The following is a 26,935-nucleotide window of genomic DNA, read 5'->3' as shown; positions in this document are numbered from 1 at the left end:
TAAACTTGGCAGCTCTTCTCATATTAGGGTCTAAATTTTTTCTTGATCCAAGTTAGGCCTTGAACAAGGCTAATGTTCCTACATTGAGACCTATACGTTTTTCTTTTAATGATTACATGAACTCCAAGGAGCAAAAGAATCTATCTGCAAAAAAATCCAATATGCTTACATGGATTCCATCAAGCAAATCTTGAAGTGATTCATTTAATGATTGCAGATCTGCAGATTTTATATTGAAAATCATATATAGAAACTAACATAGAAAAATCATATAGTTTCCCTTTTTGAGATTTTGAATTAGAGGAAAGGTAGAATGCGTCCAACAAATTATAAAGACACAAGAAAACTATTACCTTCCTTGCTGTCATTGCTATTCATGTTCATAATGCCCAGATCATCATTGGATCCTCTTTTATTACCATTAGCACCAACTCCTGGGGGAACAAGTGCCGGAACTTCAAAGCACATGAAGTGTGCTAAGAAAGAACTCTGCCGTTTAAGCCATGAAGGAAAAAACTGTAATAAATTAAGACTTGAGAATAGATTCAACCTAAACTACATGCAAAAGGAACACTACCTCATCTACAAGCAATGGAATGAAAATCGTCAACATTTTGATATATGCATCGGAAAGTGCAGAAGTGTCTGTACTATTCCCAATTTGATTGCCACCTGGGGAACCTTCCAGCCAAGTAGTTGGACTTATTGATACTTTTGTACTGGCACGAAGTTCATTGGCAAATTCACGAGCCTAAACAGAATTTTAATTCCTTATCAAGTACTGTAACCAGAATAAAGTTCAAATGAGAAATGCATTTCTTTTCTAGATAACTAAATGTTTCATTTTGCATTCCTAACCTCTCGGCGCAGAAGTAAGTTAAGGGAGCTACAATAAGCTTTCCTCGAAGGACGCAAGCAATTTTTATCAAGACTCTGAGAGGGAGAAGGAACAAAATATCAGAAACAACCAAGGGGTGATATTTTACAGATTTTAGGGTTGATCAGCAATTTGACCTTTAAATGTAGCAGAAGGTGAGCATATATCCTGCATTTATATCGCAAGTCAGCATGATCAGGTTGCTTCAACTGTCCCCGCTGTTAGGAAAGCAGGTTAACAGCATTAGGAATCCTTGCCACACAATTGACATGACACTTATCATCACGATGAAATAACATGAAGGAAATACCTGAGAGAAGTAGTTTTTGTCACTCATCATAGAGTCCACCAAATTGGCAAAGTATTTTTTCAAGAAACCAGAAGCTCTCCTGACAAATGTAGCTTTTAATTTTTCGAGTTCTGCCCGCTTCTCTTTAACCTAAAATAAAAGGCACAACAAACAGAGAGCTACTTTTATTCTTCAGTGACCACATATATCGAATCAAATAGCAATACTAGTTCATTGCAAAGTTACTGAAAGTAAAAATTCCAAAAAAGTCCAAAGTTAAATAGACATCCAAGTGATCAGCTTGTGTTAAGCTAGACATGTACCACATAACCAACTGGATAATTTGCTTAACCATAAAACTGAAGAAACTGGGGGAAATGAGAGGAGAGTCCATACAGCTCCCATGTTTCCATAAGTGGAATCCAAGTTAGGAACTTCAAGGCCCCGTAAAGCTCCAGTTAACCACTCACATGCTTCAATATTTTGAGTCATGCGAGCCTCGTCAAACTTTCCTCCTGTCAGACATGTTGCATAATACATCAGATAAAAGAGGTTATTAAGAAGAATACAAGCGACATACCTTAGCTGAAGTCTAAACAAAAAACAGAGAGATGGATAACATACCTCAGAAGGGACACATAATCGTTCAAGAAGCTTATCAAGTTCTTGGATGAGTGCTTTATTATTTACAGATTGCATCTCTAACTTATTGTTACGAGTTTCTATCTGTATATTGTGAAAAGAATTACAACCAGCATGAGAAGAGGTTAGATGCTGAAGTCAAGAATATATAGTTTCTATCTTCAGATTATCTACTTTGGGAAAAAAGTTGCAGCAGACTAGAAGCAAATAAATAATACAAATGATGCAATAGCTTTGAAGTTAGAACTATCTTTGCTTCAGACAAGCTCCTGGTAGAGGGAAGTGTAAAACGAAAAATGTCAAAAGCCCCTTTCTTAAAATAACTAAGTTGAATCAGCGTGTAAGGATTTGGCATAATGGCAGGAACAATGACAGACAGAGAACCCTACATTTTAACAGACTATGTACAAAAGGTCCATACTGACTCAATATCTTCTCTTAAGCTCGTAATTTAACATTGAATGTGCCTAACCATTTATCCATGTCATCAACACAATGAGTTGCCACCTCAAGCCCTTGCAATACCTGAAAGACCAAATAACAGAAAAATTAATTTGGTGAGTAAGAAGAGTATGATTAATAGAGATGAAAGCAACACCAAGATTTATAAAGAATTTTCAAAAAAGACCAAATAATGTCCTGAACATATGAAAAATCATAAAAGCCACAAGGAAAGAGGGAAAATAAACAGAAGTTCCTCAAGCACAACAACATACTCATTGAAACTATTTAAGAGTAGACAAACACAATAAGAAGCTGTCATAGAAAAATGGCTAGAAGTCAAAGTGAAGAAATAGTGAACTTGACTACATCCGAAATGGGAGTAAAGAAGACCGCATAGAACAATTGATAAGCTTGTTTGAAACCTAAAGCATATGGGTGTGGGACTGGATTAAAAAAGCTATACAGCATGGAACAACAGAGACCATTGATTCTTCAGGGTCCCAACATGATGTTAGAGAGATTTGAGACTCTACATGATGTAAAGGAAAAAAATTGAAAAGCAAAAGTAGAATGAAAATACCTCTTCAACTAGAGTTTCACTTTCCAACATGGCATGCACATTTGCTGCTTCCAGAGCAAGAAGCTCTCGCTTCAATCTTTCAGAAAATGCCTCAGCTTCACCAATTCCCATGACATAACTGTGTACCATGTTATGAGAATTTAGGATATATTAGAGTATTGAAGGTTGTTAGTTAGTTATGTATCCGGTGAAGGTTGTTGCTCAATATGGAGCGGTTACTCATGTTTATAAATACTGAACATGTGTATTCAGAGAGTAAGGTTTTTGAATAAACAAACAAAAGAAGTTTTTCCATTTATATTTTGCTATCTGTTTGGCTAGATATTTCTTTCTATTTTATCCAATTCTTTCATGGTATCATTCGCTAGTTGATTCTGGACTTTCCTTAGTATGGCTTCTGTTGATTCCGAATCTGGTGAACCTAGCTCCGGTGTGTTTGCTGCCGATCGTGTCACAAATGTCTTTCCTCGGCATGAAGTCGTCAAACTTGATGAAGGTACTTATATTCAATGTCGCAAACAGGTAAAACTGATAGTTGATGGCTATGGACTTACAGGATTCTTAGATGGCACCATTGCTCCACCATCACGTTTCAATCTTCTACCCGATGGCTCGCGTGCTCCAAATCCGGCGGCTCAGGTGTTCATGCAGCAAGATCGACTTCTGACGTCCTGGCTTTTGTCGACTGTAAGCTCTTCTCATCAATCTTCCTTTGATGATGCTTGCACGGCTTGTGACGTATGGAGTATGGCCATTAATCTGTTTGCGGCTGATACTGGCGCCAAGCAATCGAGACTTCGGCATGAGCTTCATTCTTTGAAGAAATGTAACCTTTCTATTAAAGCTTATGTTGCTAAGATTAAAGATCTCTGTGCTATGTTAGATGCGTCTGGTTCGCGTATCTCTGATGAAGAGAAGGTTGAAGTGGTGCTTGCGGGATTGCCGTTGGAATATGAGGCGGTCATCTCGTCTGTTCGATTGTCGACTGGTGTACTGCCGTTAAAGCGTGTGGTTGATGCGTTGGTTGATTGTGAGAATCGTCAAGTTCAGGTGTTGCAGGAGGTCAATTTGAATGCAAATCTTGTTGAAAACGAGCCGTCGGTGGAAGGGGCCGGTCGTGGTGGTCGTGCGCCTGTTCGTGGTCGTGGCAGAGTCTTCAGATCTCGTGTGCAATGCCAAATATGCAGTCGTTTCAGGCATGTGGTGCAAAAATGTTATTATCGTTATCACCGAGATTCGAATGAGTCGTCCGGTGTTGAAGGTCCTGATTCAAGGGGGTTTGTGCACCATGGTGAAGATCAATTTGTGGCTCCTCATCAGAAGAGTCAAAGAATTGTTTATGGTCCCTTGACTCAAGGAAGTTATGCGGGTCAACAGCGATATGGTGGTCAAAATGTGTGTGCTGGCATGCAAAATAGGCCATTGGCACGTGGGCCACAGATGTCTCATGCTCAGCATGATTCTGGCCGAATTTGTTCAGATGCTTACAAGTCAAGTGTGTGCAAATTTGGTTTTGATGATGGGCAAGGATATAATGGTAACATGTCACATGGGTTTAATGATGTAAATGGACATTGTGCGTCACATGGGCCGCATGTTCAACATTCGTGGGCCGCATATTCAACATCCATCACGTGGGTCTAATATTAAAAATGTTCACTTTAATGATGGGCCGAATATTGCACCATCATCTAATTTCGTTCAAGTGGATAAAATTGATCCTGGCTCGCCTGAACCAATTTGTGATGGACTAGATTTTGGGGATTCGGGTTTTCGACTTACCAAATCACGTGCTCGGGTTTATACTGGGTCCGAACCGTGTATTGGGCTTTCCCGGCTAGGGGACTTATGTGCATCTGATTATTCTGAGTCGTCAGAATCTGGTTTACATGTTCATACTGCTCAACTTGGGTCTAGTACTGGTGGTGATGGTTCGTTCATTCAGGTAGGCGGTGGAACCATGTCTTGGTACCCTGACTCTGGGGCTAGTCATCACGTGTGTCGTGATGTGTCAGCTTTACGTGATGTCACGCCATATTCAGGTAAGTCATCTCTTTTAATGGGTGATGGTACTCCTGCGGCAATTTCCTCAATTGGTACTGCTATTTTACCGACTCAATCTACGTCGTTACGATTGTCAAATGTTTTATGTGTGCCGAGTATACGGAAAAACCTCTTATCTGTCTCACAGTTTGCTCGTGATAATGGTGTGTTTTTTGAGTTTCACCCTATCTATTGTGTTATTAAGGATGCTGTGACTCGAGAGACATTGCTGACGGGCCGCATTCGTGATGGATTATATCAGTTTTCTGTGCCGGTGGTTTCTCATTCGACTAATGTTTATCCATTTGTTGCTCATTCGCAAGTTCCCCGTTTCGTTGATGATTGTTCTGTGTTTGCTTTATGGCATAATCGTTTAGGCCACCCGTCTGCGTCTGTGGTCAAGACTATTCTAAATAAATGTAATATTGTTTCAAGTAAAAATGGATTTGATGGTGTATGTATTGCATGTCAAAAAGGGCGGTCACATAAGTTGCCTTTTTCACCTTCTACTACTAGTTATCAACCTTTTGAGTTAGTTGTATCTGATCTTTGGGGTCCCGCATCTGTTGCATGTGATGAAAAGAGATATTATGTTTCGTTTATTGACATGTGCACTAGGTTTACCTGGGTTTATCTTCTACGTCAAAAAGCTCAAGCAATAGAATGTTTCACTCAGTTTCAAAAGTTAATTGAGACACAGTTTGGCAAGTCTATTAAGCAGTTTCAGAGTGATTGGGGAGGAGAATACCGTGGTTTTACATCTGTTTTGGAATCCCAAGGAATTATTCATCGATTGACGTGTCCGTACACTTCTGAACAAAATGGAGTGGCTGAGCGTAAACATCGTCACATTGTTGAAGTGGGTATTATGTTATTGGCTCATGCGAGTTTGCCTATAGAGTACTGGGGGTATGCGTTCTGTTGCGCGGTTCATCTGATCAATTGACTTCCTACTGTTGTGCTTCAGGGCAATTCTCCGTTTAAGGCACTTTATGGTAATGATCCGACCTATGATCATCTTCGAGTTTTTGGCTATTGCTGCTATCCTTATTTACATCCGTTTGTCGGTCATAAGCTGGATTTTCGGTCTCAGCCTTCTACGATGTTGGGTTACAGTCCTCGTCACAAGGGGTATCAGTGTCTTTTACCGGATGGTAAGGTTATTATTTCGAGACATGTCGTGTTTGATGAGCAGAGGTTTTTGTTTGCTGAGTCTAGCCCTGATAAGTCTATGACGACGACCAGTCAGACTAGTGTGAATGTTGTTCCCATTGTGTGTCTTACTTTTTCTTCTTCGTCGTCTCATGTGCCTTGTGTGGTGTCACCATCTCTTCAAGGGTTCCAGTCTCAGCCTAATGTTTCTACTCTAGATACAGATTTGGTGCAATCTCATGCTTCTTCAGATGATGTTGGGTCTGGGTCAGATGCTCTTCCAATTTTACATGAGTCGGTTTCACCAGGTGATTTTACTGATCTTCCTCATTCTATCTCAAGAATGTCTGAAGGTGTTTCGTCTTCGTCTGACAGTCAAGTTAGTAGACCACCTGTGGGTAATACTCACCCAATGGTCACTCGAGCTAAAGCGGGAGTTTACAAGCCTAAGGTTTTACATGTTGAGGCTAACAAACCTTCTACAATTGAAGAAGCTCTGTCTACTGCTGAGTGGCGTGCTGCTGCGCAAGATGAGTATGATGCTCTTATGCGCAATTCCACATGGGAGTTAGTCTCAGCTCCGTCTAGTCGCAAGGTTATAGGATGCAAATGGTTGTTCAGGATTAAGAGGAATTCTGATGGTACTATTGCTCGCCATAAGGCTCGATTAGTCGCAAAAGGCTGCTCTCAGGTTCCAGGTTGTGATTTTAAGGAAACGTTTAGCCCGGTGGTAAAACCGGCTACTATCAGAGTTATTTTGTCTATTGATGTGTCTAGGGGGTGGTCCCTTCGACAAGTGGATGTGAATAATGCGTTTCTAAATGGAGATCTTGATACTGAAGTCTTCATGCATCAACCTCCTGGCTATGTCCAGTATGGTTCCGATGGCAGACCTCTGGTATGTCGTCTGAAGAAAGCGTTGTATGGTCTTCGTCAGGCTCCTCGTGCCTGGTTTGAGAAGCTAAAAGGATTTCTAGTATCTGTGGGCTTTGTTGTATCAAAGTCGGATGCTTCCTTGTTTGTTTGAGTCGTATCAGGTTCAACGTTGTATGTTCTTGTGTATGTTGATGATATTATTGTTACAGGTGATGTGCCCTCTGTTATAGAGTGGTTTGCTCAATTGCTGAATAGTGAGTTCTCACTTAAGGACATGGGCGATCTTCACTATTTTCTTGGGATAGAAGTTACTCGTTCTTCATCAGATTGTCTTCATCTATGTCAGAAGAAGTATATACGTGATATTCTTATTCGGTGTTTGATGGAAAATGCGAAGAGTGTTAATACACCGATGGTTAGTTCCTCTTTCTTAACTAAAGATGGTGGTGAGCGTGTAGATGATCCAACTGAATACAGGAGCCTTGCTGGGGCACTACAGTATGTCACTCTTACGCGACTTGATGTTGCATATGTGGTGAATCAAATATGTCAGTTTATGCATTGTCCCACTTCTGTTCATATGACGGCTCTAAAACGTATTTTGAGGTATCTAGGTGGAACGATTGAATTTGGGATTGTGTTTCGTCCGTCAACTAATCTGTCCTTAGTTGGGTATGCTGATGCAAACTGGGGGTTAGATTTTGATGACCGGAGGTCTACTACTGGGTACTGTGTTTATTTCAGGTATAATCCTGTGTCGTGGTGTACGAAGAAACAACAGGTTGTTGCTCGGTCTACTGCTGAGGCAGAATATCGGAGTCTTACTACGGTCACTAGTGAGGTTACATGGCTTTTGTCGTTACTTCAAGAATTACATGTTCGGTCTTCTAGTATTCCAAATATTTGGTGTGATAGTTCTGGTGCGGTTGCAGTTGTTGCTAATCCTGTTCTTCATTCAAAGTTTAAGCATGTTGAATTAGATTTGTTTTTTGTTCGTGAAAAGGTTGCTGATGGTACTGTTGTCGTTGGCGAGGTTCCGGCGTGTGATCAAGTTGCTGATGTTCTAACTAAGCCACTTTCGCTATCGATTTTTGCTCGGTTTCGGAGCTTTCTACGGGTCTTGCCTGTGGGAAAGATGGATGAATATTAGAGTATTGAAGGTTGTTAGTTATGTATCCGGTGAAGGTTGTTGCTCAATATGGAGCGATTACTCATGTCTATAAATACTGAACATGTGTATTCAGAGAGTAAGGTTTTTGAATAAACAAACAAAAGAAGTTTTTCCATTTATATTTTGCTATCTGTTTGGCTGGATATTTCTTTCTATTTTATCCAATTCTTTTAGGATAGGATTAAGACCTTAAACATTTAGCGACTAAGCATAAAAAACAGTATATTGCTTTTCAGTAAGGCGAATGAAACAGATGAAGAAAAAGACATCAGGAATCATAGACTGCCATGGAACTATGATCACTACAAGAATCAATCCATATCTTCAAACACCTTTGGCTCTGTTTCCAAAATAATCAAAGATATTACTGACAAGATAAGGACCTCCCCCCCTTAAAGAGGAATAGATATGACTTTAGCCATCTTTGAAATTTGGCAAATGATACATGAATATTTTATTTTTTAAAAAATGAAAATGCAATGGTATAGAAACCTTATGTGATATCTTTCTGAATCTAACCAACAATATATTAATATTTGCATATCAAATTTAAAGAATTGGGCTGCATGTATGTTTCATTCCTTATGTCTACTCTATCAATTGGCGTTACCATTCTGTACTTTAGAAGGATACATTCAGGGGCGAAGCAGAAAATGTTTTTGAGGGGTCAGAATTAAATTGTATATTTTTACAGTAGTAAAAATATAATTTCAACATTTTAATAGCCATCTTTACAATTTTTAAAAGATTAAATCAAATTTTTATCATTTTTAGGGTCAAAGTGCAATTTACAATTACTAATTTAAAATTTTATAAGTTATAAAGGGCTTAAATATAATTTTTTCCATTTTAAGGGGACTGGACCTTGCCAGCCACCCTGGCTTCGCCACTGAATACATACCTGCCCAAAAGAGCCTCCATGTCGTCTTCCTCAGCTGTGGAGATAAGATCCTTTTCAACAGTCACCTTCACGTCACTTTCTGCTACTCTAGTAGAAACTGGACCATGGCCAGCTTGCTGATTCTTTTGAGTAATAACTGAGGGTTTATTTTCCTAGATACAATATAAAAGTCAAAGACAAGAAAGAGAAGACAAATTCAGATAAAACTATTAAAATAAGATTTATTGAATCTTAGGGGAAATTAAATCTACTTCAGATCAGAACTCAACAATATGAAATGATACTCATTAGAGAGAATATCCTTAAACTTTGTCACTGGGCAGAAGCAACAAAAAGATTATGTTATACACTAGATTATAGAGTTTTTCGAATTACTCTACAATTTGCATAAAAATGATTTAGTATTAATTCAATAGTAAAGAACTCGGAAAGAATAAAATTATCACTCACCTTAGCCCAAAGAGCCATCTCCACAACATCTATACCAACAACTTTGGGGAGACGACCAAATGCTTCTTTACAGACGTTTAAAATGCAGAATAAAATGCGGTTCCTACAAAAATATTGAAGAAAGAACATAGACAAATCAATAACTATAACATCCAGTTGTAAAAAGAAAATTAAGAAAAGAATATAAGAATTGGGTTTTTTCAAAACCAAAAGGAAAGGACCATAAAAGGGGAAAAAGAGCTACCCTGACATGAAAAAAGTGATATCTTCGGTTCAGAGCTATCTCAATTTACCTGTCATCAATGTTGCGCATGGGCCACTGAGGTGGAGCAATACTCTGACTTGAGAGGTTATCGAATCCCTATAAGAAATCCAGTAAGAAGCAGAAGAAAAAATCTCAAGCAGGGAGAGAAACGGCTTCAACTTCAGCTGAATTACTTCATTAGGTAACATAAGCCCTAAGAATTGTTTGGCCTACTGAATTGACAAAAATCAAAGATCATACAGCTTTCAAAGCATATTCTAATTCAAACAACAAAAAGAAGGGCTTACCATAGTAAAAGTACATCCACTGGGTTCATTAGTTATAAACCTCCACCCTTGAAAGATGGTTCAGCTTGTACAACTTAGCAGGCTGCACAATTTAAATGATTTATATGTCAATATAGAATAACTAAAATCCTTACTACTTAAGAACCTTGTCTTTAATCAAATAGTACTCCTCCCTTTGTATTGGAACTTGGAAGTTAATGAATTTTGCTTTCTGTTTATACTAGAAATGTTCTCTTTCTTTAATGCTAAAAGTGGTACTATAAATGATTCCGAAGAGGTTGACAAATGACTAACTTTAGTTACTATTTGTTTATTCTTTATTTTTTATCCGTAGTAAACTTAAGTAGAAAGTGGAAAGATATGATCCATATGAAAAATGAACAAAGCGAGCTCCTACTTTACCATGGCCATCTTCAGATAAGACTCTTGATTAAGCACAAATGCACTCAAAAGAAAACTAATTAGACCCTGACAAATCTTTTTGGTAACATTGGAATCTGATCTATAATGAACAATATTTAACTATATCAGCATAAGAAGCTTGAGGTGCACATAAATGCACCACCAAAGCCTTAACAAAGAACCAATAAACATACAAGAAGGCAAAAACCGTTTACAGGGAACCCTAACCAACCATGCGATGGCCACTGTTAAGCTCTAGCAAGCTACCACGTAGTAACACCATACAGCTTTAATAATGAACCATAAACCCACTGGATAATCTTTCTGCTTTTGTCCTTGTTTGTCCTAACACACATTGTCTAAAGGATTGCAATAAGAGAATTACCTCAATAACTCCTCCACTAGAATACTTCAATACTCGCAGAAATGCTTGTGTTTTATGACCTTCTGATTTCACTGCACAAACAATAGTTATTGCATAAGAACAAGAAACCTGCACCTTCTCTAAGAGAAAAAGAAAAGGTTAAAATAGTTCATATTTACTTGCATCCGGCTTCTGTGAAGAAAAACAAGCTTCAAGAATCCAACATTATTCAAAATAAAAACTCCAAAGGGGACTAATAAGGAACCAGATGCTACTTCAAATGTGATCATATTATGTAAATTCAAAACCTTTAAGAAGTATAGTTTTTATTCCTTGAATTTGAACTGTCGTATCGGTTGTGCACAATTTTACTATCTTTAGCCAGTAGTTCAACATCGTGTTTAGCACAATTCTAGCATAATCAAAGACATTACAAATGAAAAAAGAAAGTTAAAAAAAAATCCTACTTCCTGCATTAAAGGAAAGAAAATACTTGTCAGATTACCGAAAAGACGTACAGCAAAGAGCAAAGACTCTAGGTTTAGCCATGTAGCTGGCCAATTTGCCAGATTTGCCCCATATCCCGCGGCGTTTAGCTACGCGAATTGATATCATGATCTTCTGCTTCGAGCCTTCGATTGCAACTTGGCAAGCTCGCCTTAGCTCCTCATCATCGGCGCTCGTTTTCGCCATTTCGGCTTTGCTTCAACCTTCCCCTTCCTCTGCGAGCTTTCCCTGGTGCCCAATCTCAAAGAGAGGAAATGTCAAAAAAAAAAAAAGTGATTAACGGTTAACGGACACAAACCAACAAAATTCTTTTAATTTATAGATAGATGAAAATCATTTAAAATAAAGTCATAATCACAAATTTAGTTCCTAATATTTATCTCTTTTGTCGCTTTGGCTCTAATTCTTTTTTTGCACTCAGTCTTCAAAATTTAGTCAAATTGCTTTTCTTTGAGTAGAAAAATTGATTAAATTGTTAAAATCTTACTAGCAATGACATAACATATGTGACAATTGATGTATACTTTATAAAATTTCAAAATAAAAATAAAAAAATAATTTCAAAAATTTTAAAAAGTTTGTAATTTTTTTTAAAAGAATGCCCACGTTAGCAATGAAGTACATATGGATTACTATAAAATTTTAACAATTCAATTAATTTTTTAAAAAGAGTAAATTGAACTAAATTTAAAAGTTGAGAGCCAAACTAAAAAAATATGACAAAAATGGTTAAAAAAAGAGTAAATAAAACTAGATTGACCATTATGCCAATTTTAAAAAAAAAGAGTAAATTGAACTAAATTTAAAAGTTGAGAGTCAAACTAACAAAAATGGTTAAAAAAAGAGTATATAAAACTAGATTTACCATTATGCCTGAAATAAGTTACTAGTATTTAAATCAGATTTGTTTAGTTAATTTTGCCTAAATAATGGGTGCGGTAATAATTCATTTTATCTATATTATATTTAAGCCCCTGTGATTATTTTTAATTGAAAAATAGCTAAAACTTTTATAAGAAACAAATATTACTATAAGAACATATTTGAATTCAAAATAAAATTAAAAGCTCAAGATTTTTATACCTTAATTTCACTATTTCAATCAAAGCTTTGTTTAATTTTTATAATTATGGTTTTACACTATTTTTTTCATCTACATCTTGATTGTCTCATAATCTAATTTTGTTTTATTTTATTAATGATACACCAAAATATTGTTGAAAAAAAATTCATGATAATCTTGAGATTATTATCTTTTAAGGAATATTTAAATTATTATTTGATGTATTGGTGAAGATTTTTAAGTAAATAGAATTAAGAAATAGGTTAGTATGTCATTTTTAGATTTTAATTTTCTTTATATTATTAATTAAGGATGTATGCTAATTAGATTTGTTTATAGTTTAGGTAACCCACTTGATAGCCTGACTCAACTTGGGTTAGGCTTGAACATAATTTTTTATGTCTCAGGTAAGTCTAACTCGACTCAAATTTAATTTAAATATAAAAATATTTTATTAATTTTTGAATAGTGAAACGGGTTTTTAAGCAAATCGGGCCAAGGCGGAAGCGAACTTGAGCTTGAAAACTTTTTAAAATCGGACCAGAGCCTGACTCATGGGTAGGTCTAATGCTATGGGAAAACCCAATTTTCAGGGCGCTTTTATTTTGGGCACTTAAAATGAAATCCTTTCAATTTCGTTGCTCAATTTTTAAAACGGTTTCATTTTAGTCACCCAATCATTAAATCTCTAACAACAATTAACTTATATATGCCACATCATGTCCATACTTTCATTTTGATCCCCCAACTTCTAAGTTGCTTTCATTTAGGTCACCACAAAAATATTTTTTTTAATATTAATTGGGGTAAAAAAACATTAATGATTAAAGTGAAAATGTGGTAGAAACTAAAATAATGCTTTAAAAATTGTCAAATTATACTTGTTTGCCCCATTGCCGAAAGTTCTATTTTTTTTTTCAATTTTGAAAATTTAAAATTCAAAACATCAAAATCAATTAAATAAGTTATTGAAAAAAATTTATCCCTTGATAGTATCAACCAATTTGTTACTATAATATTGAACTTAATTAATTAATTTAGTCTCCTTTTAATTCTTAAAATTTTATTTTATGTTTCCAAATTAAAATCATCTCAAATAAATCATCTCTAATAATTGCGCATGAAGCCCAGCTTTTATTATAATATGATCTAGCTAAAATAAAAGAAAAATCTTTACAATTAATTAATTTTTGTGAAGCATTTCTATGTATTCTTTAGATGGGTGGAGTTATGTATTTCTATGTATCCAAATTGTGATATTTTATAAATATTATTAGTGCCTAGCTTTAAATGAAAATGTAGTTCTTTTTTTGCGGATTTAGTTTATTTATTTCCATAATTAAGATATTAAAAAACAAAATTTATATGTTTTATAAAAAGAAATATTTAATGAAAATATAGTTTAGTCATTTTGATAAAATTAAGATAATAAACTCAGACACCACAATGTTATTTAATAGATATGCATTCAAATTCTAAAATCCAACATTTGTACAATAAAATAAAATAAAATCGGATTATACAATTGTGGATTTGGGACTAATTATTCAAAAAATAGAGTAAAAAGAACAAACCAAATGGGAACAAGCACTTAACAACTCTGGTTTTATGCATTAAAAATTTAAAGGGCACTACCCTGATAAGGAAGTGAATAAGCAAACCTGCCATGGATGCCATTTTCCTAAAACCCTTAATTTTCCACAACGGCAGCCATGAGTATCATGGGTCCAAATAAATGACTTCTGCATATATCGAAGCTCGCCGGAACCGCAGCAATTCCTTCATTAACTCCCATTCGCCTTCCTGGGAAGCTGGCTTAACAGTCAACTGCTCGAGCACAGGTGAATTCGATAGCAGGAACTTGATAAAATCCATTTCCGATTTAACACCAGAGATGCCAGACACTTTGACCAGTCTCAGATGTGCAAACAAAGAGCTCCAATGATCATCTTCCCAGAAGTTGGTGGATCTTTCCATGGAAGATTGTTCCTCGGGCCGAGCCTACATAAAACATCATACATTTCTAATCCACTAATCGACCTCCAAAACCAAGAACCATTACATGCATAATCTTTTTAGATTAACGATGTTGCTAAAAACATTAATGCAATATAAGAGCTAGAGATATTACCGTTTGCATCATCATAAAGAACCTAAAAGATTAAAAGATATGGAACTCACCAACATTTCCAACTCTTGGAGATTTGGACAACTTCTTAGGAGGCATAGAGCAGCGGTATTTTCCTCCAAATCATCAAAATCTATACGAATCGATAAATGATTCAGATCAACACATAGGTTAGGCAACCTGCTCGGCACATATCCCATCGCCAAATACTGGAGTGGAAAAAGGAAAAACAGTATATATTAGAATCTCCAATGGATAAATTAAAGTGGAATAAGCACATTGTAGAGGACTTGAACAAGCATATCAGGATTCAATAACCATTTTTCGGGATATTTCATGGATGCAGACACCTGTAAAAGGCAGTAAAAGTGCATATAGATGTCCAAATGATAATGAGCACACAAAGACACTCAGATTGAAATGCCCCAGGGAACCAACATATCCAAGAAGATACTAGTTCTATACAATGATGTTCACTACGCCATTACCTTCAAAAAGTAACTCTGAATCTCCAGCCTCCGTATATGAGGCAGATTAACAAAGAATCTGAGCAGTTTACTAGAATTGTCTTGAGCACCATTCTCTTCATTGTCAATATTTACATACAAACCAATGGAAACCAAAGATAAATGGACCGTATTCAGAAAGCTAACATCTTCAAAAATGCCACCAATGTCAAAGAATTGCAGATTTGGTGCATCAATGATAAGATGTGTGACACCAGTAAAGTTCATCAATGTTAATCTCTCAAGAGAAGGGCAGCTCGAAATGAGCTTTTCAAACACATCTTGGGTGATGGTAATATGCTGGAGATCAAGGCTCTTCAAATTCTTGAAACCTTTGAACATCAATGGAGGTTTTAGCAAACAATTAAATAGCTCCAAATGAATTAGATTCTGGCAATTAAATAAACAAGAAGGTGGTTTGTAGCGCTGGCCCTTCCATATTTCCAGCACGACTTCTTTGATAGAGCTCCTTGATATGCAAAGTATCCATCGATCAATGTCAGTGACACCTAAAAGATCTCGATGTGAAAGTTTGAATTTGTGTATTGGGCCGTTGTGAAGTAAAAGTACATGGTCAATGATGTTTACAAGCTTGTTTTTTATGAAAGATTGGTCTTGGGAAGAGAAATTAAAACAATGATTATCGAACACAAGACAAGGTATCGTAGCCCATTTGTATCTCCACTTCCTTGACAGAACACTGCTCCTTACCGCATCCCTTATCGGCAAACGTGACAAGATTTGATCAATAACATGTCCTGGTAAATTGCTGATCCTATCAAACTCTGCATCTGCTTTGCTGGGCAATCTTGATGGTTCTCTTTGCTTCTTAAATACTCATAACAGACAAAACAAGCAAGTTAATGAAAGAATACATAAATAGTTAACACCTATAAAGTATTGAAGTTCAACAAACAAACATAAGTTATACGATGAAAAGCAAACGTATCGCAAAAGAAGTGGCCAAGGAAACAGATTAGTTTCCCATCAAAATCATTTATGACGATATATTGCACCTTTTTAAGTTATGCAGTTGGTCATTGAAACAAATTAAACCATGGAATCTCAATACTCTAAAGATGGCAAGTACAAAAATGCAAGCATTTTGAAAGCACGTTGTCTGAAATAACAGTACATAACATTATAAAGATAGTCATTGCCAATCTTTAAAACACAGTAAACTTTGTCCTAATACTCTCTTGTATCTCCATTGGTTAAGCTTATAAAACAGATTAATCTCCTATGAATCTCATTGGTGACAACAAATTGCACCTTTTCAGATTATATTGTTAGTTTTTGAAACGAATTAACGCAGATTCTCGATATTTCCAAGGAGGCAAGTATGAAAAAGCAAGCATTTTGAAACCATAATGTCTGAGATAAGGGTACATAACATTATAAAAGATAGCCCTTACCGATCTTTAAACATGGTAAAAGTAGTCCTAATCTTCACTTTATCTCCATTGTTTTATGCTTAGATATACAAGCAAGAAAGTTGGAGAGTTTCAAACAGACAAAACTAGACAATGTGACCTATATGGTTTCTCCAGCACAAATCCAACAACATCACTGTTGGTGTTCTATTTTATTTCTTTTTTTAAGATAGATACTATGGCACCTTAAAAAATGCAAAATCTATCAAACCCTCAATTCAGCAAATGGAAACATAACAGGAAGAGATATCTACTTCATTTCTTAAGGCTTTTCACCCCATTACTGAAATGAAAAAGTGGCTCACATATAGAAACAATAGAAAGAAAAAAGAACTTACGATTACAATGCTCATTCCGTTTAGTTGTTTGGGGGATTTCAAGAAATGATCTTAAATTACCCAAAAAGATAATTAAACCATCAAGGCCTGGTTTTCAACTAATCCACCAGCCGAAATCTGAGATATTTAAACACAAAAATTTGTTCACTATATGTTCAAATAGATACTCATAATAATAAAATAAAAGCTTACAACTTTGAATAACTTTAAATTTCAAAACCAGTGTATCCGAAGTAAATATAACCTTTCACTATAAAATGTCAATGAAATCAAGAAAAAAGAAAGAATTTAAAAGTTTTAAGTAGTTTGAGTAAAAAAAAGGTACTTTTCTTAAAATAGAATATGAAAAAAGAAAAGGGAAATGGGGAAAATTGATTCCATTAGAGCTTACACTGAACCAAATGTTGAGATGATGAAGTTGTAATAAAAAGGGGATGAATGGAAGATAATTACCGGAAGGAGAAGGCAGAATGTTCAGAGGAGAAGGCAGGGGAATTTGGTGTTTGGGGAAAGCCTCGAAAGCCGAAACCCCAGTGGCAGTGCACTGTGCGATGTACGCGCGTGTTAGCCTTTAGGGAAGGAACTTACCTTCTTCACAATCACAGGCCTTTTTACCCATTTTCGATCAACTTGGTAGGCTCAATTAAATTTGAGTCGTTCTTCAATATTTTAATTAGCGTTAGTAATAAAATTAATTTTTTTAAATTTAATTGATTTAATATATAAATATTAATTTGTTTTTAAAATGGGACTATTTAAGTATAGGTTAAACCACATCATTAGTCACTAAATGATAAGTAAGTTTTTATTTTGGTCATTTAACTAAAAAAAGTTATAATTTGATCATTGAATTGTTCAAAAGTTTTCGTTTAAGTCATTGAGCTATTAAAATGGACGTTATATTACTTTCTTTGTTTGCATTACTTACATCAATCGAAAACTCTCTTTTCTCTTTTTTTCTACAGTTTAGTTTAGTTTTCATGAAATAGCTTTAGACGTCACGAATTCGCGAACTAAAATTCAAATAGCTTTTTTCCCTGATTTTTGACGTTGTCTGTTAGACTGACTTGGATCTAAGGTGTGTTCTACGAATCGTCGAATCATCGCTCAAAGCACGTCGGCAAAACTTCTTCTTTTTTTATTAATGTTGAATAATTTAGTGATTTAAATGGAAACTTTCAAATAATTCAATGCCCATATTGTAACTTTTTTTTGGCTTAGTGGCCAAAACGAAAACTTACCCATAATTTAGTGGCTAATGGTATAATTTACCTTTAAGTATATACTCAACTAAGCTTAGGTAAGAAACTAACTATATCAAAATATGTCCCTCAGCTTACTTGATACTAATAGAGCCTCTAATTTTCTTAGTAGAATCCTTTCCATTCAGGGAGGTGATGATAAATTAATTTGGAGATTTGTTCAGGGTATTTTTGGTTAAAATTGCTTATTCCCTTTTTTCTTAGATGAGCACCATTACCACCCTCCATCGATCTCTATAAAAAAAACTTGGGTTAATATTTGGCAACTTAAACTTCCCTTCAAAGTCATCATTTTCCTATGGAAGATATGTAGTAATTGTCTCCTCTCAATAAGACACTCTATTAATGGTAATATTTGTCCTCTCTATAAAGAAAATAGGGAAACTGCGAACATTTCTTTTTAAATTGTAATTTTTCTAAGGCAATTTGATTCGATTCTCCTCTTGCGCTTTGCTCTAACTCTTTAACTAACCCATTCATCTCAAACTGGATTCTCCAATGGTTCCAAGGAAACAACACCAACTCTCAAGATTCAAGAAGCTTCAGTATTGCTATGGTATTATATGGAAATCAAGAAATGAACTCATCTTCAAAGGATCTAATCCCAGTCCTTTAGGTGCTATTGAAAGAGTATCTGATATCTACCATTCAATTTTCAACACCTATCTTCTTAATATTTATCAAGTCAGTCAATTAAGGACTCAACTTTCGCTCAGTTCTAGAGAACACTCCTCTCAATGGTCTCTTTCATGAAGCATTGTTCAAAATCGACATGATTGAAGGGATTGCTATTGTTCAGAACTCAAACGGATTTCAATTGTTGTTCATTCAAAGTTTCGATCAGGCTAGTATTCTTACCCTACGGATTATTCTTCTAACCCTTAAGTCTCATAATATTACTTCTTGTAAGCTAATGGATATCGACAAAAATGGACCAACATTATACTTGGACACACCAAAGCAGGATGGAAACTTCAATCAACGCTTAAAGACATCCGGAATCTCCTTCAGTCTGTCACCATTTGATAGAAACCAACGGGCAATTACAAGTTAAGGAGAGAAGTAATACAATAGGCAACATGTTCTTTGAAAGCTTTCATTGGTTTATAAAGGAAATAGAAAGAAAATAATGTATGTTTATTTTGTTTAGATTTAAAAAATAGTGAAAGGATTATAACGATTTTTTCAATTATATATATTTTTTAAAATAACTTATGTAAAATTTAATAGGAAAAATACTTTCCTTTCTCTAGTCTTACCCACAAATCGAGTAAATAAATACTATGTAATTGAAGGAAAATCAAGGGAAATTCAACTCATTATTTTCCTTTCTCTTGATGTAAGGTTATGTTTGGTTTTCAAAAATAATTTCCATTTTCTATTTTTTTAAATTGAAAAATATGTTTTGTAAATAGAAACAAAACTTTGTTTTTAATAATAAAAAGATGTTTGGTAACTATTTTTCTATAATATAAACATGGTGAATAAAATAAAATACATTTATGTAGATTTGAACTAAAGTACTAAAATTTTGAAAAAATATTAAAAAAAGTGAATATTTTTGTTTTTATACGAGGTTTGAACTAAAGTCAATTCATTTAAAGTTAAGAATCTTGTTTTCATCTTTTTCACATTTACAAAATAATTTTAGTGAAAATAATTTTTTTTTGTTTTCTAATTTTCACATTGTTTCATTCTCATCTTCTCAAAAATCATTTTTAAAAATTTTAATTGAAGGCATTTCCTTCAATATTTCTATTTTCCGAAAAAACGAAAACAATATCTATTTATTTAAATAAACCCTTAAACTATTTTTATTGTTAAATAAGTCCTATCCTATAATTTTTACCCATAAAAATCATTATTATTTTGAATTTTAAAATCTTATTATCATCAACATAAAATTTAGGAATTTCTAAAAGAGGCATTAACCCTTATTTATATAAACACTTCCAAAAAAAATTTATTTTATTTTACTTTCAAAAATATGAAACAAAAGTGAGAATTGTATAGTAATTAAAGGGAGAAAAGAAACTATTTACAAAGGCAAATTTGTTTTTTATTAAATAAAAAGGATCCACGGCAATTATAGCCACCTCTTTAATTTGCTTTACAGATTATTTTTTATTACAGTTATCATACGCCCGAACAAAGATTGTAAAATCCATCGGTATTTTCCTTCTGGATTTTCAATTTCTTCATCTTTAATGCGTAATCTTGGCAAAAGGAAGAAACAATACACAGCTCGATGCACCCATTTCTTGACGATTCTGTTACTTTCTCGGCAAACAAACACTTGCCAGAAAAGCTGGTAGATTTATAAACCGCTGCAATCCAGCTGCGAGTTAACAAGCATTTCAACATTTCCAAGTTTTCCCATCAAGAATCTAATGCAAACGGCGTTTGCAGGAGATCGTAAGGTGCCCATAAAGCATCCAAAGGGCAAGGCCTGTTAGCATCAAGCCTCACCCATGGCTTTCCTTTTCCACTCCAATGTAAAAGACTAACTGGACCTGGATGCAAATCCCTGCATAAACCTTTAAAATTATCGCCCCCAAGTCCATGTTGATTCCATCGATGATCAACGGCAACTATGTTTCCTGCAAAAACTAATAAAAATGGCGGCAAAGAACCCAACTCGTAGATTCTTGTTCTTTTTTGAATCTCCATCCATTCTTCAATCTTTTTTGTGTAATCTCCTCGTCTCCATCTATCAAGGTCGATCACCATTACTCCGGTGTTGAAATAACAAGGTTTACGGTTCGCAAATGTTAAGGATAAAGTAGGGCTTGACCAAAACGTTAGAGTGAAGTAAGACGTGAAGTTTGCATTGCAATGTTCTGGAGCAGCCAAGACCGAGTTGTCTCCAAGTTGAGTTGCGGCGAGTTTAGCTATGTCGTCGACGAGAACCAGGTCGGAGTCGAGGTACACAATTCGGCGGACGCATGAAGGGAGGAGATCGGCTAAGTAGCTTCGAGCGTAGTTCAAAGGGCAGTCTAGTGCGGAGCGGATTGAGGCTGAAATGAGACGTGAAACAGAAGAGTCGTCGAAGGAGTAGACTTGGAAGCTGAGGTAAGGGAAGGAGGAAGAGATGGTGGCGTGTAAAAACGACGCGTTGGCGGTGGCGGAGGCGACGAAATGGAAGACGATATTCTGGGGACAAGAGGAGTGTTGAAGTATTGAAAGAACAGCCGCCATTGAACCCCGTATGTAAGCTGAATCAAGGGTCATTGCCACGTGAACAGATTGATCCGAGCATAAAAAAATGGAGGTTCCATTATCAGATTCATCATCTTCGCCAACTATCTTAGGGCAAATTTCAGAGTTATAGAATTGTGGGGCTTCTTTGAATTGTTGGGTTATTGGCCTTGCAGCGGCGATGGCATCGGCGGCGGCTAAGGAAAAGATAGTGAAGAGTAAGAGAAGGTGAAAATCGAAGAGTGATGGTGATTTAGGCATTTTAAGATATTGTCGAAAGGTCAAGCTAATGGAGTAAAAATGGTGTTGGGGTTTTAAACTATGCAAGGGCTGCTCTTGATTCTTGACCAGGAAATTCAATTTTGTTTTTATTTAAATTATTATGGGCTTAATATACCGATAAATTATACTAAATTATATACCTACTTTAGACTTTTTTTAGTGACATAATCTAATTCATTAATAGCATGGTCATTAATAAATATAATTTCAATATTCTCCTTTAAAAGTTTATTATAAGTGAAAATCAGTTGTTCGCTGAATTTGTAAAAGTGAAGCTCGAGATTCAGTATATACAGCTATGATGTATGGGTGTTCGAGTCCTGCTACAAGCATTGGTATTTATGTAGGAGTTTTAGTTCAATAGATGTTGTTGTGTAGTTTTTAGTTCACTTAGCTCGTAATTTGAATTGATGTAATTCTTAATTTATGCTATAAGCTTATAATAGTTTAATTCTTTTTTACTAGTAAACTTTAAAAAAAATAAAAAGTTTAACATTAGTCTCTATATCATATCATAAAGTTCATTTTAGTCCCTATAGTATTAAAAGGAACATTTTAATCTTTGTACATTTGAAAAATTGACAGTTTAGTCCTTACACATCAACTTTGTTGCTAAGAGTAACTGATTGCATTAAATCAAATATTAAAAAGTTAATCAATAGTTTTGAAGAATAACTAGAGATAAGAAGTTAATTTTGCTTTTACCCCTAAATTGTTTTTGATTCAATTTTTTGTACATAATTGTTGTGTTTAAATTCTATGTGGTTCGTTTCGTGTCAATCACCGTTAAGCCTCTATTTGTTTTTAAGGCTAATAAGTTTTTTAAGTTAATTTAATACCGCAACAACCACCCGTTAAGTCATACCATTCCATTAATGATAAAGTTAACATGCAAAGACTAATATATTAGTTTCTCAAACATATACGACTAAAATGTTTCATTTAATTTAAGAACAGATGGATTTTTTTAATATAGTACAAATATTATCTTATTCATTATAATACATTATGTATATGAATTCTTCTAAATCCAAAGTTAGTTAGAAAAATGATGTGCAAAATGTTCATGGTTTCACATTTAAGAATATGTATAATTTGCTACCATCTTTAAAATATGATCTCTTCAAGATTAATTAATATATTATTTATAATAACAACATCATATATAAATATTTGAAAAGAGGATGGTGCTACATCGTTTTCCCTCAACGCCTCAAATGTTATTCTCCATTTCACTCCATTAGGAAAGGCTAGCATTTTCTTAAAGAATAGAGTTGCTCCCCAATGGTAAAATTTGGAGTCAAATATGAGAATTTTCAATTTCAAAAATCCCATTTTTTTTCTTAAATAAAAATGCTAAATGCTTCATCATTAATTCATTATGTATATTAATTATTAGGTTAGCTGCACTGTTTGTTCAGTATATTGAGGTCAACAACATATGATAATCATTATTATTTGTTCTTTAATTTCTTAAAGTTTTAGCATTAATTCCAAATTAAAAATACGGTGCAGTTTTTTGTCTAAACCAGTGGGGCATTTTTTCTCCTTCTTTCGTATTAATAAAAACAAGGTGGGCATTACACACATGGATTGAAGTTTAAGTAAAAAATTTGTCAAAGAAAAAAGAGCATCTTTGACGACACTTATATTGAAAGGTAGATTAATGAAAATGAGTTGCTCTGCCTTTCTCAATGGTGACCATTCAAGCATATGGGTATGAATTTTTTTTTTAACTTTATTCAGATAACAGTGGTTGTTGATGGTTCCTGGTTGCAAGTAAAATAAACCTTTAGATTTGTTGGACAATCGCAGTCGCAGACAAGTATAGCTAAGCAACCAGCAAATGCAATCCTGATGTCATTGCTGTATAAAATAAGAAAAAAAAAGTTTCAGATCGATAATTAACTGAACCAAGAAAATTTTTGTGTTTTAATTTTTTTTTTCTCTTTGCAAATAATGGGTACTTCTTGTCAGTCAAATAACAAATTATGTTTAAAAAAAATTTTAATGTGGAATTATAATATATATCACTTTAATTCAAATCATGTTACACAATTATATTTACAGAAAAATCAAACATCCGTTACTTTAATTATTAATACGAAATTAGTGATATGATTTATATTTTGATGTGATATAACTATTTTATATCCGAAGATAGTATCTCATTTTTATTTCTGGCTCGGGGACTAAGCTGGAGCTGTCCTTTAGCTCGTGAGTGTGTGGGAAGTGGCTCATTTCTCTTTGTCCATGGCAGGGCTATGCGCAAGTTTGTCAAGGTGTGCGCATGTCAAGTTTGTATAATTTATAAAAGCTTAGCTTCTCCATATCTTGCTTGCATTACTGGTTATAAACTAAGCTCAACTCAACTTGCCATTGGGCTGACTTGTACAGGAAAGCACACATTCATGGTCTTAAAACCCATGGTCCAGGTCCACCCTCCATTGGGTCTGCTAATTTATATCTTTTAAATTCGAATCCATCTATATTCATGAACATTCTCCAAACTTCAATATAATATCAAATTAAATTTTTGGAGAATTAATTATTTAGTTTAATACGGTATCAAAATTTTCAATTTTTTTAATAATTTTATTATAAGTTCTGATTATATATGTTCTTTTTGATACAATATTTAAAATTACATATAACCTCTTCTCATCCCATAAATAAGAAGATAATGTACTTCAATGCACTCAAACTCATGTCTTTTTGTATTGACAACAATACTCATACTAATCAAGTTAAAATTCAATCAACCAAAACTTTCGAATTTAATTTGTCCTAATTCGAAGATACTTCTCATCTAATGTCCTATTACTCGCCCAGTTCGGGATTGTTGCTCTAACACACAAATATCTATAGTATATTGTTCATCTGATTTATATATAATACGATGCAATGAAACTTAAAATATAACAACTAAATGATTGGATGGACTGACTTGGATTGCAGGCCTTTGTCAAACCGGTATTGCTTACTCAACTTCATTTGATTTGATCTATAAACTTATCCAATCTAGGGATAAGCTAAGAAACATGACACTACACTTTCCCAGCTAATTATATGTGATATGAAAATTGCAAGTGCAAACTTAACAAGCTATTCCCATATTTGATCTCCTCAATAAACTAGAAGAGAAAAAACCATTAGTAGTCGGTCAATCTTTCCTTCAAAGTCACTTTATACACAAAGCAATAACAAGTTGGAGGGTTAGATGTTTAAAGTTACTATATTAATTTATTATTCATTCGGATTAAATTCTTGTATTTTTATCTAAACTCGAATTTTAATTAAATAATATTATTCATCACATATTGAAATTCATTAAATATTAGAATTCAATTGTTTTACAAGATTTAGCATTTTATAAGTAGTAAGGAGAATTAGGACTACTTCAGAGTCGGATTTAGAGGGCTGGCAGGGCTCGGCCCCCCTAAAATGTAAAACTACTATTTAAGTCCTTAAATTTTTTTTAAAATTTTAAATTAATAAAGTTAAAATTACACTTCGGCCCCCTTAAAATTTTAAAAATTTAATTTAATTTTTTTAAAATTATAAAAATATAGACTATAAAAAATTAAAATTTCATTCGACCCCCTCTAATAATTTGTTCTGGCTTACCCTCTAATAATTTGTTCTGGCTTACCCCTGGACTATTTGCTTGAAAAATGCGGGATTAAGGTAACAGATATACGAGGATGAATTAGTTCCTCATCATCAAGTGTGGTTAAAATGAAACACTAAGCTGGGTTTGTTGTGCGTGTGTGTTAGGTTTTGCTATTTCCCACATGGAACATGAATCACATGACTGATGACCCCACAAAAGATTCCACCAACTGCCTTACTAAGCAAAGAAATTAACGCGTTTTAGGTGCAGTTAAACAAAGCCTTGCAGTTTAAACATTTTCTTTTTTTTGGTGAAATGGTGAAGGTGAGAGTTACTGCTGTCTCCTTTGTCAAAAAAACACATGGGATGTCTGAAAAAGTGTTTATATTTGTTCTTCTTTTTTAGTTATGTTGGGTTTGTTCAACAAAAACTGCCTAATTTAAATTATACATTTTTATCATTATGAAAAAATAATTTAAATTTATGTGAAAATATTAAAATTTATTTTTTATTTTAGTAAAATATCAATCAACAATTTTCATTACTTCAAGAAAAATAATTTCCATAAATAATATTGAAAATTAAATTAAAATTAAAATTATATATAAAAATTTGTACCAGATCAAAGTTAGTATATAAAATATATTATGTATGATATTTATTCCTTCAGCAATTATGAGCTCACCAAATACCGATATATAAGTATGAACAATTGAACATCATGGCCGAAAAACATGGAAAATGCCAAGAACTATGTGAAAGTTGGTTGATCGTAGTCAATCGATAATAAACGGGTAGGCACAGACTTTATAGTGTGAAAAATGAATTAAAATTAACTATTAATTTATATTAAATTATTTCTTTAATACATATCACTTTAATCCATCAATGTCATACAACATTTAATGTCGATTATCCAATCGAAGATACGATCCTTTATTGGACTTAAAGTCATGATTAAGATGAAATTAAGTTATCCATTTTGGAAAATATTGAAGGTTATCAAATAATTAGCCAGTTTGTCAACTGTTTAAGGTTCAACTAATCAAATGGAATAGAAGGTTCAAAATATAATCTACCATGCAATTTCGATTAACTTTATCATGCTTTCACTAAGTGAATATTCAATCGTAAGACACATTCATTTATGTAATCAATTTCTAATATTATCAAAATCTAAAATATTTTAAAAATGGGGGAGATTGTTGGAACATTTTTAAAATATTTATAATGTTCCGATAGTTTTAATTAAAAAGTTAAAGTGATCCAAAAGTTATATCACTTGGTTGTTAACCAAAAGTTGTCACTATTCATAGTAGTAAGTTATGTCTCGTGTTACCAAAAGTTATATTACTTAATTATTAACAAAAATTTATAATTATTCAAGTAGATATCTATTGAATAATTATGTTTCTAGGAAGAGAAATGAGAACTCCTATAAATAGGACTCAAATTTTATTTGTATGATACAAAAAAAACACATTAAAAGTTTCTTTCTATTCTCTTTTATCTTCTAATAATCCTAAATTGTTCTATAAAGAATTATTACAAAATTTTTTTTTATAGAAATTGATTTTCTTGCTATTCTCCGCTCAATATTCAATGAACTGTTTCTATCAATGCAAAATGTCAACAGTCATTGTATTCTTTATTTACCTGTGATTTTTTTGCACATCAAAATATAGGTGAGATAAATAGAACCATTGAGAAAGTGACATTAATACATACTTTGAAACCTTCTTAATTTCTTTTAAGTTTCTTTTTATCCTCACATATAAACATTTTTTACTTACTTACTGTGTCTTGGTTACCAATATATTTCAAAGGCATCTTATTTTCTAAAAAAATAAACCATAAAAGCA

At 33.9% G+C, this 26,935-nt stretch overlaps 2 protein-coding genes and 1 pseudogene across 5 annotated transcripts; all 3 read right to left on the bottom strand.

Moving 5' to 3' along the window:
• Positions 1 to 23: 23 nt before the first annotated feature.
• On the bottom strand, positions 24 to 11,535 carry LOC107904938 (exocyst complex component SEC3A-like; annotated as a pseudogene).
• A 2,227-nt stretch (positions 11,536 to 13,762) lies between these two features.
• On the bottom strand, positions 13,763 to 17,358 carry LOC107904939 (F-box/FBD/LRR-repeat protein At1g13570). Of its 4 annotated transcripts, none has more exons than XM_016831483.2 (5): positions 17,110 to 17,358; positions 16,719 to 16,835; positions 14,930 to 15,775; positions 14,495 to 14,650; positions 13,763 to 14,314 (listed from the first exon to the last, which is right to left on the bottom strand). In XM_016831483.2, the coding sequence occupies exons 2-5, from the start codon at positions 16,731 to 16,733 to the stop codon at positions 14,033 to 14,035; spliced, it is 1,299 nt and encodes a 432-aa protein (XP_016686972.1). In that variant the 5' UTR covers positions 16,734 to 16,835; positions 17,110 to 17,358; the 3' UTR covers positions 13,763 to 14,032. The 4 variants fall into 4 exon arrangements, with proteins under 4 accessions (XP_016686972.1, XP_040950385.1, XP_016686971.1 ...); XM_041094451.1 differs by having other exon boundaries at positions 14,930 to 15,772; XM_016831482.2 differs by having other exon boundaries at positions 17,172 to 17,358.
• Positions 17,359 to 19,930: 2,572 nt separating this feature from the next.
• On the bottom strand, positions 19,931 to 21,508 carry LOC107904941 (probable galacturonosyltransferase-like 1). The gene has a single exon (XM_016831485.2). The coding sequence runs from the start codon at positions 21,437 to 21,439 to the stop codon at positions 20,360 to 20,362; it is 1,080 nt and encodes a 359-aa protein (XP_016686974.1). The 5' UTR covers positions 21,440 to 21,508; the 3' UTR covers positions 19,931 to 20,359.
• Positions 21,509 to 26,935: the final 5,427 nt, after the last annotated feature.

The sequence above is a fragment of the Gossypium hirsutum genome, chromosome D05 (genome assembly GCF_007990345.1).
Source record: "Gossypium hirsutum isolate 1008001.06 chromosome D05, Gossypium_hirsutum_v2.1, whole genome shotgun sequence".
In the NCBI taxonomy this organism is placed as follows: Eukaryota; Viridiplantae; Streptophyta; class Magnoliopsida; order Malvales; family Malvaceae; genus Gossypium; species Gossypium hirsutum.
Note: the sequence above shows the minus strand (reverse complement) of the source record. Positions and strands in the feature narration are given on the sequence as shown.

Excerpts from the sequence above, each read along its gene's own strand:
- LOC107904939 (XM_016831483.2), bottom strand. Across the intron at positions 14,651-14,929 it reads TTCAGAGTTACTTTTTGAAG|TATTTGGCGATGGGATATGT; the intron begins GTAATGGCGTAG and ends TTTCCACTCCAG. Across the intron at positions 14,315-14,494 it reads TCCAAGAGTTGGAAATGTTG|GCTCGGCCCGAGGAACAATC; the intron begins GTGAGTTCCATA and ends TGTTTTATGTAG.
- LOC107904941 (XM_016831485.2), bottom strand. The coding sequence starts at position 21,439 with ATGCCTAAATCACCATCACTCTTCGATTTTCACCTTCTCTTACTCTTC.